At 42.8% G+C, this 16,012-nt stretch overlaps 1 protein-coding gene and 1 non-coding gene across 2 annotated transcripts in view; one reads left to right on the top strand and one right to left on the bottom strand.

Moving 5' to 3' along the window:
• Window positions 1–948: 948 nt before the first annotated feature.
• The window catches only part of LOC101600171 (CXADR like membrane protein), a 107,943-nt gene continuing 92,879 nt past the window's right edge, over window positions 949–16,012 (bottom strand). The window contains exons 3-7 of the mRNA XM_045145437.1: window positions 13,224–13,425; window positions 7,903–8,070; window positions 5,986–6,108; window positions 4,429–4,570; window positions 949–3,880 (exon numbers count right to left, since the gene is read on the bottom strand). Of these exons, the coding sequence (XP_045001372.1) occupies window positions 3,580–3,880; window positions 4,429–4,570; window positions 5,986–6,108; window positions 7,903–8,070; window positions 13,224–13,425 (936 nt within the window). The 3' untranslated portion in view covers window positions 949–3,579. The remainder of the gene's footprint in view (window positions 3,881–4,428; window positions 4,571–5,985; window positions 6,109–7,902; window positions 8,071–13,223; window positions 13,426–16,012) is intronic.
• LOC123459687 lies at window positions 8,620–8,725 on the top strand. Its single transcript, XR_006636445.1, has one exon. It is a non-coding gene; the product is annotated as a U6 spliceosomal RNA (small nuclear RNA).

Genomic DNA, 16,012 nt, shown 5'->3' with positions numbered 1-16,012 from the left:
CAAGTTGATCCTCCTACCTCTGCCTCCCAAGTGCTGGGATTAAAGGCGTGCACTACCACGTCCAGCTAGCTTAGTACTTTTATTTGCATACACACATGCTCCCCTCCCAGGTCTCTTGAAAGTGCAAATGAACTACATATATGCATCACTTCCTCCTCCTCCTCCTCCTCCTCTTCTTCTTCTTCTTCTTCTTCTTCTTCTTCTTCTTCTTCTTCTTCTTCTTCTTCTATTTCTTCTTCTTCTTCTTTTTTTTGTTTGTTTTTTGTTGTTTTGTTGTTGTTGTCTTTCGAGGTAGGGTCTCGCTCTATCACTCTAGCCCAGGCTGACTTGAAATTCATTCTGTAGTCTCAGGGTAGACTTGAACTCACAGTAGTCCTCCTGCCTCTGCCTCCAAAGTGCTAGGATTTAAGGTGTGTGCCACCACACCCAGCTTTCTGCATCTGGATTTATGTTGATGCTAGGGAATTGAACCCAGATTGTTAGCTTTTGCAAGCCAGCACCTTTAATTGCTGAGCCATCTCCTTAGCTCTTTTTTGATAAAGTCCTTAAGGGCAGCAACTCTTCCATCTGTGCTATTTAACATCTTACCTTGAGAGGAAAAGAATAAAAAGTACTGTGTATTCTTGTGACTGAAATCAATGAATAAAAGATCATATTTAGCCTGAGTTCTGTTCTTCTGGGAACAAGGTTATAAACACATTTCCAGTGCAGGTTCCAGGAGCTTCAGTCTCTCCCACAGGTCACATTTATTTACTTGTTTTTAATTACTGATGTAAATGGATCTATAATAAAGACTTGGTGATTCTCGAGGTCCCATTTACAACGCAACTCAGGAGTTAAAATTGAAACATAAACAACTTAACACCAAAAATGAACCAAAATATAAATATCTTTTTGGAACAGCAATTCTGAAATTCTTTTTAGACAAGTTGACGACAAAGACATCAGTTTCATTGTTTTATAACTAAGTTTGGTTTATAATATTTTATTGGAGTGGCTATTCTTTAAACATCCACATTATTCCATCTGCATTTTCTTTTACAAACTTAGCTTTCTTCTGCTATGTAGTTACATTATCATTTTCTGTTTGTTTCCTGGAAAATCAGTCAATATGTAATCTGCAAACCCATCAGATGGTAGAGGCTCTGACTTTTATCATAAACCCAGAGGCCCAGTGCCTGACTCAGAGAGAGGAGTTCAGTCACTGCTGAGACTTTACCGCCTTATGTCTCAGAAGTTTGCAGCTCTTAGTATAATCTGTGTTCTGTGTTGGATGTTTTCCATTGTGAATAGGTTTCCAAACAATTTGATATTCAATGATATTAGTCTCTGAAAACATGTTTAAATAATTGGAAACTCCTTTTCATACAAAGGGAATTGATTCCTGCTTTCAAAACATAGGCAGGAAAACTTAGGCTCAAAGATAGAAAATAATAAGAGAAAATTGCTAGTGAGGGCACAGCTGCAGCCTCCACTGTAAACTTGTCTGGCTCAGGTACTCCAGGAGTGAGAAGTGTCTGAATTACATAGCAGAAGAGATAGGTTGCCTGGATACCATACTCCAAGAAGAACAAAAATGCAGCCAGAGTACTTTTTTTTTAATCTTACAATGAGATAAGAGTTGGTATGAGAAGCATTTCAGATATGCCAGTTCTTTTACACTAGCAGACATTCTTGATTATTTCCTCAGTGTCTCTTGTTTTCTACCTTTTTTAGAAAAAGATGAAGCACAGGTTAAACTTTCACCTTAGCATGCGTGAGGCCCACCAAAAACAAAGATACTTTAACCCCAGGATAAATTCCTGTGGACTTTAGAATAAAATGAATTTATATTCTGTGAGGACATTATTGTGAGAATTAAATGTACAAATGAGGAACTCGGGAAATGTGGCCGTCTCAGAGATCAACCTTTTCCTTTTAAGCACTCGGTTCTCGTTTTAGAGACTGTTTTTACCACAGTATGCACTGTGCTGCTCTTCCCTCTAGCCTGCTGCCCTTTCTGCTCTACCAGTGGCGGTCAGCTGACATTCATGTCCTGTTCCTTGGAGGCTAGCTCAAGTTTAGCATCTGTGCTATAGACAGCCCTAGAAGTCAAAGCTATTAAAACTATACCGAAGGCTGCTGCTTCCTTTTTACTTCCTGGACACCTTCCTCTCCTGTGCATCAGATGCCTCAGTAATTCTTCTGGTGAATCCTTTCTGCTACTTCCCTCCAAGATACTGACAACTGAAGTTAGCTGAACCCTGTCCCATCACCCCTTGTTATTCTTACCCTCTCTTCCCTAAATGTTAGTTTGTTTTCCTCTTAGCCCAGGTCTAGGCCTCCTTGGAAGCTCAAGTTGGGAAGACACTGAGGTTTGCTGTGTGTCAGCTTTTCAGGAGGGAATGATTTTGGCATGCACTGATCATGCCTTTAGAAAATGATCTTTTTGATACTTTAAGGCCTAGGGTCATCAGAAGTCTCAGGTTTACATTTCTAAAATGAAAGAAATGGAGATGCTCTGAGTTTGGTGCTATATTCAGTTTCCTGATATCACTTTTTGACATCTTAGCAGATCTCTCTTTCCAGTCCAGTCAGTCTTGAAATACTGGTTTCATGTGGCCTCAGGAAGAGACCATACTGGTATGCCAAGTGATCTTTCAACATCCCTAGGTCTATAAGATACTTTTCTTAAGAACACCGAGAAATGATGTGTAGTGAATGTTTGTTTCTTCTCAAACTATCCAGCTGGAAAGTCCTTAAAGATATCATATTTGAGGAGAAACTCACAATTGCTCCAGTTTATATTTTTATGTCTATTAGCAATTCTCTGAACATTACAATGGAAAGCTTTTCACAAATTCTTGTCACATTTTCGACTCTTTTCTTAGCTCTTATTTTAGGGTTCAATGGAAGTAGGAAGTAGTTGTCAAAGTAAGAAAAACTCACTTTTCTCCATCTCCCAGTATTTCAAATACTTCTGCAGTTAATATCCAAACCTTATGACACATGAAATCAAGTCAATATAGAAGAAACATGTTTCTTTTTCTTTCTTCCTTCCTTCCTTCCTTCCTTCCTTTCTTTCATTTTCTTTTCTTTTTTTGAATTTCTTAGAAGTAGTTAGCCTGGTACATGGTGCAGGTAGGCATAATATAAGGCTGTGGGTTTCTGTTTGACTATCTGAATAATCACAATTATCCAATAAGTTTATAGAAATGAATAGAAAATTTACGAACATGGTCCCATTTCTTCTTGACAATGATGACTTGAAACATTGATTCAAAACATCCTAGGTGAGATGGTTTTAGTTATTCAATCTCACCTTTCCTTAATATTCTCCCCACAAGTCCTGGTCAGCAAATGATCCCCCACCCCACACTCTGGTCTAACTGCACAATGAGATGATCAGCTTATATCCTTTTGTTTATTTGGTGCCCCATAGGGAAAGTGCTCATCAACCCGTTCCATGTGATGTTCACTGCTACTTAAATGACCTCTTAGCTGGCTGAGGGAGTTGTGTGGCTGGTGAGTGAGCTCCAATGACTAGAAGAGTCCTGAGACCCTGACTCCTAGAAAAGCACAGGTCAAGTCCACTTGGATTCAGACAGTTTGGAAGGCTCTGCTCTGGCTGGGAATCGTGCTGAGCGTGGTTTCTGCTTTGGTCAGGGTAGCATGGTGGGCTTTCTTTGGTTCAGAACCTCTTGCTTCTGGCCCCATGAGGCTGTAGGCCTGGGGGGCTAGCCCTGGCTGGGGTGCTGCTTCCGTGGACAGTGTCCGCTGGCTGCGTGAGGCACTGTTCGCAGTGGAGCGTGTGGAGGAGGAACCGGAGCGTGAGCTCTGAGAACCTGAGGAAGAGGAGCTGGCCTTCACAAGGCGGGCTTTGGGAGCTTCGGCATCTTCTCTGAAGGGAAAAAACCAGCAGTTAGTTTAGTTTTGGCAGGACTGTGACAGTGTCCACCAAGGCTACTTCCTCCTGGGTGTCCCAGTAAATTCCTCAAGTAGCAAACCTCAAATACCATCAGAAGACAACCATTTAGGCAACTAAGCACCTCCTCATTTCATAAGAGATAATGATTGGTTTAGGCAAATGCTTATCTTGTTAGCCCAGAGGTCTAGCCTGTTACACTGCGAGGACACAGATCAACTTGAGATGGTCTAGGTGGTATCTGCTCTAATTTAGGGTTTGTGGACTTAAACCCTGTTGTGTCGTGCATGTTATACCCATCTGTTATTATGTGTCCTTTGTAAGTAGATATGGATCAGAAGTAATGTAAAGTTGAGACAGTTTTACAATAAAGTTAGATCAACTGTATCTTTTATCCCTAGACTGTAATGTCCTGCCTACTAGCATAATCCTTTTTACAGACTCTTGGTTCAGAATATTTATACTGACTGAGTACTGTGGAACTAGCTCTGGAAAGGAAGTTCTGTCTAAGTAGGAAAGCTTACCGAATTTCGTTAGGTCTGTCTTCTTCCTCATATCTCTCTTTGTCCTTCCTCCGGATTAGCAGCCATATTAAGAGGAAGATGAGCAGGGCTCCAGCCACTATGCCCGTCACTGCTCCTGCAACCATGCCGATGCTGTGCACATCTGTTTTCTCAGAGGCAGAAGCACAAGGAAGCCAAACATAAGCCAGGAAACACATGAACGCACGAAACAACGCTGAAGGTGACTCCGGAGGAGCTCCTGTTCCCTCTCCTGTGTATGATTCCCTTTCGATACTCTTGCAGTTGAAAGTCAGTTACCGAACCAAAAACTTTACTCATAATTAGCCCCGACTTTAGATGGTTAGTTAGTTCACATGATAAGATGGCCTGGGAAAGTTGAATTACTATATATGTTCAAAGATCTGTCAACCACAACAGAATAAATTTGGGCAGTTTTTAGACCTGCCAAATCCTTGCTTTCTTTAATTTCTTCCTTTTGCCAGTAAAATAAAAAGAATATAAATGACAGTATAAGACTCTATGGGGAGGGGGGGGCTGTACAGATGGCTCAGCAGTTAAGACACTTGCCTGCAAAGCCTAAGGACACAGGATCCATTTCCCATACCCATGTAAAGCCAGATACACAGGGTGGTTCATGTATCTGGAATTTGGGTTTGCAGTGGCTGGAGGCCCTGGTGTGCTCATTCTTTCTCTCTCTCTCTCCATATATATATGTCTCTCTCACTCTCTCAAATAAATAATAAATAAGAATATTTTTTAAAAAAGACTCTGACCGGGCATGGTGGCCCAAGCCTTTAATCCCAGCTCAGGAGGCAGAGGTAGGAGGATTGCCATGAGTTCGAGGCCACCTGAGACTCCATAGTGAATTCCAGGTCAGCCTGGGCTAGAGTGAGACCCCACCTCGAAAAAACAAAAAACAAAACCAAAACAAAACAAAAAGACTCTGGGATTACCCATGGCTCCTAGAAATTCAAAAATCAAGGTAGTTATGATTCACACATGAGTAACATATGCTCTTTCATTTATATACTAAATATTTATTTATTTTTCTTTTTTATGTATACTAAATATTTATTAACTGCCTATCCTAAGCCAGGCACAGTCCTAGGTACAGTTGTTTACATTCTGAAAAAGGGAAACAGATCCACTGTCTGAAGTTATTTTTATTTATTTTATCCTCTGAGACCCTTGCACTTAGTTTTATTCATGACAAATGCCTTATACTAAGCCACAATGCAAGAATGAAATTTCACAATGAAACCAAAAGACTCTTTGGAGGGTAGGGGTAGAGCTCAGTGTGGAGTGTTTGCCTGGTATGCCGAAGGCCAGGGGTTGTGTCCTCAGCACCACAAAAGAAAGGACAAAAAGAAAAACCTGAGCCAGGTGTGGTGGCGCTTGCCTTTAATCCCAGTACTTAGGAGGCAGAGGTAGGAGGATTGCCATGAATTTGAGGACAGTCTGAGATTGCATATTCAATTCCAGGTCAGCCTGGGCTAGAGTAAGACCCTACCTCAAAACAAACAAACAAGCAAACACAAAAACCCTTGAGATACTTACACTGCACAGTCACTCGTACCACACAGCTTTCCTTCCCAGCCTCATTGCCTGCAGTGCACTGGTAGAGCCCAGAGTAGGACATTGTGAGGTTCTGCAGCAGAACACGGCCAGGGTTGTTGTAGTCTATAGAAGCAGGAACAATTACAGGAAATCCCTTTAGTGATGGTAACTAGATTGTTTGCTGTAGTACATACTACATATGTACCTAAGATATCTAAGATAGCTCCATGGGATGAAATGATAGAAAACACCTCTTTGTGGAACATGAGAAAACTTTTAGAATATATTTATTTATTTATTTAAAAGAGAGGAAGAGAGAGAGGGAATGGGTACACCAGGGCCTCCAGCCACTGCAAACAAACTCCAGATGCATGTGCCCCTTGTGTGTCTGGCTAATGTGGGTCCTGGGAAATCAAACCTGAGTCCTTTGGCTTTGCAGGAAGACCCCTTAACCACTAAGCAATCCCTCCAGCCCGAGAAAACTTTTAAATTGTAATGCATCCTCAAACCTACAAAGAACTGAACATTGGTTTGTGGGCCCAAGCTTATAATCCAGCTATTCAGGAAACTGAGGCAAGAGGGTCACACGTTTAAGGTCTACTTGAGCTACACAGTGAGTTCAAGACTAGCCTGGGAAATTTAGACCCTTTTTCAAAACAAACAAAATGTAGAGAGAGGGCTGGAGCTGGGCATGGTGGTGTACACCTTTAATCCCAACACTTGAGAGGCAGAGGTAGGAGAATTGCTGTGAGTTTGAGGCCACCATGAGACTACAAAGTGAATTCTAGGTCAGCCAGAGCTAGAGTGAGACTCTACCTTAAACAAACAAAAAACCAAACAGGGGTGGGGGGCTAAAATTATAGCCCAGTGATAGAGTGGCCTAGAGCACACAAGGCCTACTGCTGGGGAAAAAAAAAAGATTGTGAACAGTCAAGATAGTAGATATAGTGGATTTATGTAGCCCATCTCTTCTCTCTCTCCTACTTTGTCATTTTAAAACAAATTTTCTCTTTTCCTAGTTTATAGATGAAGAAAATGGAAGTTTAAGAGGTTTAACAGCTAGCTTGCACATGGTGGTGAACTCCTGAAATCCCAGCACTTGAGAAGTAGAGGCAGGATGATGAGGAGTTCAAGGCCATTCTTGGCTATATAGCAAGTTCAGTGCCAACCTGAGCTGCATAAGATCCTGTCTCCAAACAACAACAGAAAGAGGTTCAGGCTGAATATGATGATACATGCCTATAATCCCACATGGAAGTAGAGGCTGAAGGACCAAATGTTGAAGGCCAGCTTGGGCTATGTAAGTCCCTACACTCAGAGAGTACCATAGAAATACACTTACAGAGTCCGTACATATAGCAATGCTACGTGAAATTCTGTCTTGAAAAGAAAAAACAGGGCTGGAGAAACGGCTTAGCAGTTAAGGCACTTGCCTGCAAAACCAAGGACCCAGGTACAATTCCCTAGGCCCTCGTAAACCAGATACACAAGGTGGCACATGCATCTGGAGTTCATTTGCAGTGGCTAGAGGTCCTGGCATGCCCATTCTCTCTATTTGTCTCTTTCTTTCTATCAAGTAAATAAATAAAAATAGCCAGAGGTGGTGGCACATGCCTTGAATCCCAGTACTCGGGAGGCAGAGGCCGGAGGATTGCCATGAAGTTCAAGGCCACCCTGAGACTACATTGAGACTACATAGTGAATTCCAGGTCAGCCTGGGCTAGAGTGAGTGAGACTCTGCCTTGGAAAAGCAAACAAACAAACAAACAAATGAAAGAAAGAAAATAAAAGAAAAAAAACAAACAAGAAGTTTAGCAGCAAATTCAAGGACATAGTGAGTTGCTAACCAAGCATCTGGAGAATACAGGACTACAGGACTGTCCTGTTGACCCAGCTTACTGTAGGAAGACCACTCACCAATCCTGGATTTGGGAGGCAAATGTTCGTCCTCTCCCTCCTTTTCCCGGACTCTCTGCCAGTGGTACACTATGGGCTTAGTGCCAGAAGATGACTCACACTGTAGAGTCAGGTCACTTCCTTCTGTCAGCTCACCTTCCAATTCACATCTGGGCTTGGATGGTCTCACTGGCCAAAAGAGGAAAATACAATCATTGAGATTCTTCAAATACTAAATTTTAGTGGAAAAATTGTCCTCTTGAGCTATTTCTTCAGCCTGCCAGTCTTTATGACTATTTGACTTGTGTTCAATTTTAAGTTGAAGTTCAACTAGCCATGCTTTGCATTCCAGAAGGCAGCATATCCTGCCCCCTTCTCTCTCTCTCTCTCTTTCTCTCTCACACACACACACACATACACACACACACCACTCTTAACTGCTACTAGTGGTGCTATAAGATTCAGTGATGGATGCAGGGACTCCCATAGCATGTCTCATAAAAGAGGGTCGAGGGAGAGGACTCAGTGAGTAAACCACTTCCTACACAAATGTGGGGACCTGAGTTCAGACCCCCAGAACCCACACTGTGTCCACAGATTGTCTATAGTCCCAGTATTCTATGGCGAGATTGGCGGCAGACTTAGGAGAATCCCCTGGAAGCTCTTGGGCCAGTGAGCCTGGTGAATGCAGTAGAAAATCAGAGATCCTATCTGAAACACAGTGGAGGGCGGAGGGTGGTGCTCGCTTCAGCAGCACACATACTAAAATTGGAACAATACAGAGAAGTTAGCATGGCCCCTGTACAGGGATGACATGCAAATTTGTGAAGCATTCTATATTAAAAAAAAAAAAAAGTGGAGGGTGAAGACCAACACCTGGGGTTGGGGTTATTGTCCTCTGACTTACACATACCTGTTGTGGTATATGTTACACACACAAAGGTTGAAAAACAGGGGACACTGTTACTTATTAGAAATTTTAAGAAAGTTAATTGTAATTTTACTGGTAACAAAACAGGGATAGAAGATCATTACTTTGAAAAGTAAGTAAGTAGAACTTAGTAGTTGTTTTCTTTTTTCTTTTCTGTTTTGTCTTTTGAAACAGGGTCTTGCTCTGTAGCCCAAGCCAGCCTCAAACTTTTGGCAATCCTCCTGCTATATATAGCCTCTCAAGTAAGCCACAAAACTCAGTAGTAATTCCTAATGTCAAAGTGCAGAAGTACCTTTTTTTTTTTTTTTTTTTTTTTTTGAGGTAGGGTTTCACTCTAGTCCAGGCTGACCTGCAATTCACTCTGTATTCTAAGGGAGGCCTCGAACTCATGGAGTTCCTCCTACCTCTGCCTCCTGAGTGCCGGGATTAAAGGTGTGTGAGTCAACACACCTGGCCAGAAGTGAATTTGAAAAATTTTTTTTGTTCATTTTTATTTATTTGTTTGAGAGAGAAAGAGGGAGAGAGAGAGAGAGAGAGAGAGAGAGAGAAAGAGGAAGAGAGGGAGAGAGAGAATGGGCGTGCCAGGGTTTCCAGCTACTGCAAATGAATTCCAGATGCATGTGCCCCCTTGTGCATCTGGCTAACGTGGGTCCTGGAGAATCGAGCCTCAAAGCGGGGTCCTTAGGCTTCACAGGCAAGCGCTTAACTGCTAAGCCATCTCTCCAGCCCTGAAAATATTTTTTGCTGTTGATTTTTTCAAGGTAGGGTCTCACTCACTCTCGCTCAAGCTGACCTGGAACTCACTCTGTAGTCCCAGGCTGGCCTCAAACTCAGTGATCTTATCTTTGACCCCCAAGTGCTGGGATTAAAAGCGTGTATCACCACTACCTGCTAATATTTATTTTTATTTTATTTTGTATTTTTAATTTTTATTTGTTTATTTTTATTTATTTATGTGAGAAAGAGACAGGGAGAATGGGCACACCAGGGCCTCCAGCCACTGCAAACAAACTCCAGATGCATGTGCCCCCTTGTGCATCTGGTTTACATGGAAGCTGGGGAATCGAGCCTTGAACCAGGGTCCTTAGACTTCATAGGCAAGTGCTTAACTGCTAAGCCATCTCTGCAGCCCTATTTTTTTTATTTTTATTTGTAAGCAGAGAGAGAGAAAACGCACAGAATGAAGATGGGTGTGCCAGGATTTCTTGCTGTGCAAATAAACTCCAGACACATGCATCACTTTGTGGCATTTGGATTTATGTGGGTACTGGGTAATCAAACTAGGGCTGGCAGGCTTTGGAAGCAATCTCCTCTAATCACTGAACCATCTCCCTAGCTCCAAGAGCAGAAGGGAATTAGAATAACATCTCAGAGGTTTAAGATAAATGTGGGGGTGGGGATATCAATCAGTGATAGATCACCTGATATTTAAGGTTTTGGCTTACATCCTCAGAACCCCAAAATAGCAACAACAAAAGGTTTACAGTTTTTTGATTTTGGTACTGGGGATTGAATTTAGGGCATCCTGCATGCTGGGCAAGTTCTATCAGTGAGGTACATGCTGTTTCCCCGTTTTGACACTGTCTCACTAAGGTAATCAAGCTGATCTTGAACTCTTTACTTAGTTTGTAGACTGTGAACTTTGATACCTCTGCCTCAGTCTCCTGAGGAGATGGGAATACAGGCCTGTGGTACCAGTTAAATTTAATATAAGGATACTATAAAAAATATTAGAAGCTGGGCGTGGTGGTGCCACATGCCTTTAATCTCAGCACTCGGGAGGCAAAAGTGGGTGGATCTCTGTGAGTTTGAGGCCACTCTGAGATTACATAGTGAATTCCAGGTCAGCCTGGGCTAGATCAGGACCCTACCTCAACAAAACAAAACAAAACAAAGAAAATGGAGGATATTTAAAACTTTAAAACAAACTGGTGGTTTGAGTCAGGTTCCCCCACAAATTTAGGTATTCTGGCCAGGCGTGGTGGTGCACACCTTTAATCCTAGCCCTCGGGAAACAGAGGTAGGAGGATCAATGAGAGTTCAAGGCTACCCTGAGACTACACAGTGAATTCCAGGTTAGCCTGAGCCAGAGTGAGACCCTGCCTCGAAAAACAAAAACAAAAACAAACAAACAAAAACAAATTTAGGTGTGCTGAATGCTAGGTTCCAAGCTGATGGAGATTAGGGAATTAATGCCTCCTGGAGGGAGTGTATTTTTGGGGGTGAGCTTTTGGGTATTATAGCCAGTTTTCCCCTGCCAGTGTTTGGTACACTCTCCTTTTCCTGTTGTCCATGTTTTGTGGGCCGGGGTTGATGTCCACTCTCTACTCATACCATCATTTCCCACTGCCATTGTGGAGCTTCCCCTCGAGCCCGTGAGCCAAAATAAACCTCTTTTTCCCACAAGATGCTCTTGGTTGGGTGATTTCTACCAGCAATGAGAACTTGACTGCAACAGTAAAGTGTTACCAAGGAATGGGATTGCTTCTAGATACCTGACTGTGTGGCTTTGGCCTCTTGGAGCTGATTTTCCAGAAGAATGTGGAAGGATTTGAAACCTTGGCCTAAGAGATGCCTTGCAGTGCTGTAAATACAACTTGATAGACTATTCTGGTCAGAGTTGACAGGTTTGAATGCAGGATGAACTATGGACTAAGAGGTTTGGCTTATGATGGTTAGAAAGAGCTTTGCCTAGACTGGGCTAGCAGTTTGTGTGAGAAGCTTGCTGTTATGCCAGTGTTCTTAGAAGTTGTGCAGGGTTGCTTTGCATAGAAATGAACTGGTGTAAGCAGAGGAATATGGAACAGAAAAATCTTCGGAGAACTGCTGCCTGTTCAGCTGCAATTGAAAGATTACAACCTCTGAGATTGGGCTTGCTGACCTACATTGGGGCAACAGGAAGAATGTAGACTCTTGAAGAGGCCTCAGTACTGAAGGAGTGCCCTGTTCTTCAAAGTCTGCTTTATTCCTCTTGGATCAACAAATTGGCACCCTACCTGGTATTGCGCAATATAAGAAATGCAGGAAAGAGAGGGTCATTGAGTTTGCAACACGGTCTTGTGTTTTGGAAATGGCTATGAGCAGTTTTGCTGGATGCTTGAACGGAGACCCAGTGGAGCCATGAGGATGAACCACGGATTGCAGTGGAGACCCAGTGGAGATGCCAGGATCACAAGGTGGCTGCTAAGGAAAGCTGCCAGCCCCAGTGAAGTTTTGCAGGACTGTGAGTAGCCTAGCTGGAAGGGCAGAATTGGAATACTAGAGACTTGTTGCTGGTTAGAATTATTGGACTTGGAGATTTGTCACTGGCTAGTTGTTGGACTTGAGGCTACAGAGTTTGATGTTTGCCCTGGTTGTTTTAAATCTTGTATTGGTTAAATATTTCTTTGCTATGCCCAATGCCATCTTTTGCAGTGTGAATGTTTACTCTGTGCCATTATGGGTTTTGGAGGGATTTTTTTGGTACTATGGCTCAGTTAAAAGATCTTGGACTATGGGGATATATAAACATCATTTGAATTGATAAAAACTATGGGTACTTTAAAAATTGGATGAATGCATTGCATTTTAACATGGATGGTAATCAGCTTATGGGGGCCAGGGGTGGAATGTGGTGGTTTGCGCAAGGTGTCCCCTATAAACTTAGGTGTGCTGAATGCTAGGTTCCCAGCTGATGGAGATTTGGGAATCAACATCTTCAGGAGGCAGTGTATAGTTGGGGGAGGGCTTATGTGTGTTGTAGCCAGTTTCCCATACCAGTGTTTGGCACACTCTCCTGTTCCTGTTGTCTACCTTATATGGACCAGGGCGTGATGTCCACCCTCTGCTCATGCCATCATTTTCTCCTACCATTGTGGAGCTTCCCCTCAAGCCTGTAAGCCAAATAAACCTTTTCCCCACAAGCTGCTCTTGGTTGGGTGATTTTTTTTTATTTATTTTTTTAAATTTTTTATTTATTTATTTGAGAGCGACAGACACAGAGAGAAAGACAGATAGAGGGAGAGAGAGAATGGGCGCGCCAGGGCTTCCAGCCTCTGCAAACGAACTCCAGACGCGTGCGCCCCCTTGTGCATCTGGCTAACGTGGGACCTGGGGAACCGAGCCTCGAACCGGGGTCCTTAGGCTTCACAGGCAAGCGCTTAACCGCTACGCCATCTCTCCAGCCCGGTTGGGTGATTTTTACCAGCAACGAGGAAACTGATTGCAACAAAAACTATCATGAAAAACTGTAATTATATGTTCTTTTCTCATTATAGCTAAAACATAAAACATAATTGCTTCTTTGCAGGGATTTGGGAAGTAGATGAAGTATTTCAAAGTATAGAATACGAAGTCATAGACACGTGTTTTTTTTTAAACTAGCAGGCTCCATTTTGGTATCCCTCCCAGACACCTTTGGGTCCTACCTTACCTAAGACTTTTAAGATGACATGGCTCCACACGTAGCGTCCTGAGTTTTTCACTTTGCAGGTGTATCGGCCCTCATCACTGGGCTTCAGAGGCTCAATCTGCAGGGAGGCGTCTCCTGCCAGGAAATTGGAAGCAAAGGCCACTCGGCCTTTCTGTTCCTCAGTCAAGTTATTGTAGACATGGCGACTGGAGTAAGTAATCACCTGTAGGACAGACCAAGGTGGAGTCAAGCAGTGTGGCTGTCAGCCTTCTGCTGTCAAAGTGAGAAGAGGGCCAAGTGTGGTAACGCAAACCTATAATCCCAGCACTGACGAGGCTAAGGACCAGCCTAGGTGACAAAGCAAAATCCTGTATAAAACAAACAATGGGACTAGTGCCAGCAGCACAGAGTAGTCAAGCTTGGGGCTGATTCTCAGAGACTAAGAGACATCTGTTCTGATAAAAGTACAATCCTTTTGCTTAGGCCTTGCTTTTCCTTCCAAAAATAAAGTATGTGTGTAGCAATTATAAAGTACTAATTACTTCATTAAATGCTCAGAACTGTTCCATTTTGTGTTACATACTGAAGATCACACATATTTTTAAAAAATATTTTTATTTTTGTTTATTTGAGAGAGAGAGAGAGAGAGAGAGAGAGAGAGAGAGAGAGAGAGAGGCAGAGAGGGGGGAGGCAGAGACAGGGGGAGGCGGATAAAGAGACAATGGACACACCAGGGCCTCCAGCCATTGCAAACAAACTCCATATGCACATGCTATCTTGTGCATAAGGCTTATGTGGTTCCTGGGGAATCAAGCCTCGGTCCTTTGGCTTTGCAGGCAAGTACCTTAACCGCTAAGACATTTTCCCAGCCCCTGAAGGTCCCACATCTAAGTGAAGGGAAGGAGAAAAGCTTGCAAAGTATATAGTTATGTATACATGAAGCTTAGGATATTTCTGGAAGGTATGCAGGAAGTGGCACTAGTAGTTGATTCTAAGGAGAGTTGATAGAATAGATAAGGATGGAGAAGAAAGTTACTTTTCCCTTCTTAACTTTTTCTATCTTCTGCATTTTCTGAAAATCACTTGTGTGTAATCTCTTTAAAATACCCTACTTCTTGTGCTAAGTGTTTTTTGCATGACAACAATGTTTCAAGTAGCACCCTGTCCAAGTAGTTAGTGTTCTCATTTCATACACAGGTGGCAGAACCAGGATTTGAACATAGGTCTTTATAGCCATCTTCTGTATTCTGGGTTTGTTTGTTTTGGTTTTTCAAGGTAGGGTCTCATTCTAGCCCAGGCTGACCTGGAATTCACTATGTAGTCTCAGGGTAGCCTCAAACTCACAGTGATCCTCCTGCTTCTGCCTTCTAAGAGCTGGGATTAATGGTGGGTGTCTGGCTTTTTTTTTTTTTTTTTTTGGAGGCAGGGTTTCTTGCCTAGACTGGCTTGAACTCCCTGTGTAGCTGAGGATGACCTTTAACTTCTGATCCTCCGGCCTCCACCTCACAAATTCTGGGATTATAGGCATGTGCCACCACACCCAGTTTGTTCATTGTTATAAATCAGTGATTTATTTCTGTTTCCTGTGTATATTTAATTATCCATTAACAGGTTAAAATGGAGGAGAAAAGCTAAAACTGAAAAAAAAAATCTGTTTTGTTTTTATGAGTTCAGAGTCCAGAAGAAGGGACAAGGACATTAATAATCAGGTGAATAATCAGGTCTGAGCTGGGTGTGGAGGTGCACACCCACACCCACTTTTGCTCCAGCACTTGGGAGGCAGAGGCAGGAATTTGAGGCCACCATGAGACTGCAAAGTGAATTCCAGGTCAGTCTGGCCTACAGCAAGACCCTGCCTTGAAAAACAAAACAACAACAACAACGAAATTCAGGTCTGATACTGAGGGCTATGTCATTATTTGGTTTCCTTCATTTTTTTTTTTCTCTTTCATGAAGATTACTGAAAATAACCTACATAGACAAATCATAGTTCTGCCTTCCATAAAAGAAAAAAACAGCTACAGGTTTCATATGTTTTTTTTTTTTTTCCCAGTTAAGGAGACCAAGGTTTGGATTTCTCAAACAGAAAAGAAAAAAAAAAACACCTCCGGATTCCTATCTGCCTGAAGCACAGCCTCTAGCTGTTGAACCTTGCCCTGTATGCTCCTACTGTGTCACTCCGGTTCCCGGTTAGTCCCAGGCGCCACGCTGACCCTGGCCACCCTCACTGCATCCTCACTGCAGCTTTTGTCCTCCGCATCACTCAGGTCTTCCTATCAACGTCAGCTAGCCTGGAGCGACTGCTTCCATCAGGCTTAGAGGAGCCATCCGGATGAAAGAAAGTCTGTTCTTAATTTTAAGTAATTATAATGGAGTGGGATTAACACACAGAAGGAGAAAGAAAGAAAAAGAAAACAGAAGCATTCATTTGGAATGTATCGGGAAGTATCCCAGAAAAGTTGGTGGCCTGGGCTAGAGCAACCCCCCCCTCGAAATACCACCCCCCAAAAAAGAAAAGTTGGTGACATTTGATTTTGGCTCAGAAACGTGAGCAGACTAAGAAGCCGGAAGAGAGGGCTGGAAGAGTTCGCAGACACTTTACATAGAACTGTCCTACTGCACGCATGCGTGCATATGCAAATCTTCCTAGCACATTCCTGGCAGCAACTGTTGTAAATTGTTTCACTCTGAGCTCCTTAACCCTCCTGGGTCACGTGATGCTGCTCTGCAGCTTTCCTGAAAAGACTCAAATCCATCCAGTACAATCCCCATCAGTTCTGTCTCCATTATATCAAAGCTCCTCGGTGGGT

Source organism: Jaculus jaculus, chromosome 3 (assembly GCF_020740685.1).
Source record: "Jaculus jaculus isolate mJacJac1 chromosome 3, mJacJac1.mat.Y.cur, whole genome shotgun sequence".
Classification (NCBI taxonomy): Eukaryota; Metazoa; Chordata; class Mammalia; order Rodentia; family Dipodidae; genus Jaculus; species Jaculus jaculus.
The sequence above is the reverse complement of the archived record's forward strand: the minus strand, read 5'-3'. Positions and strand labels throughout refer to the sequence as shown.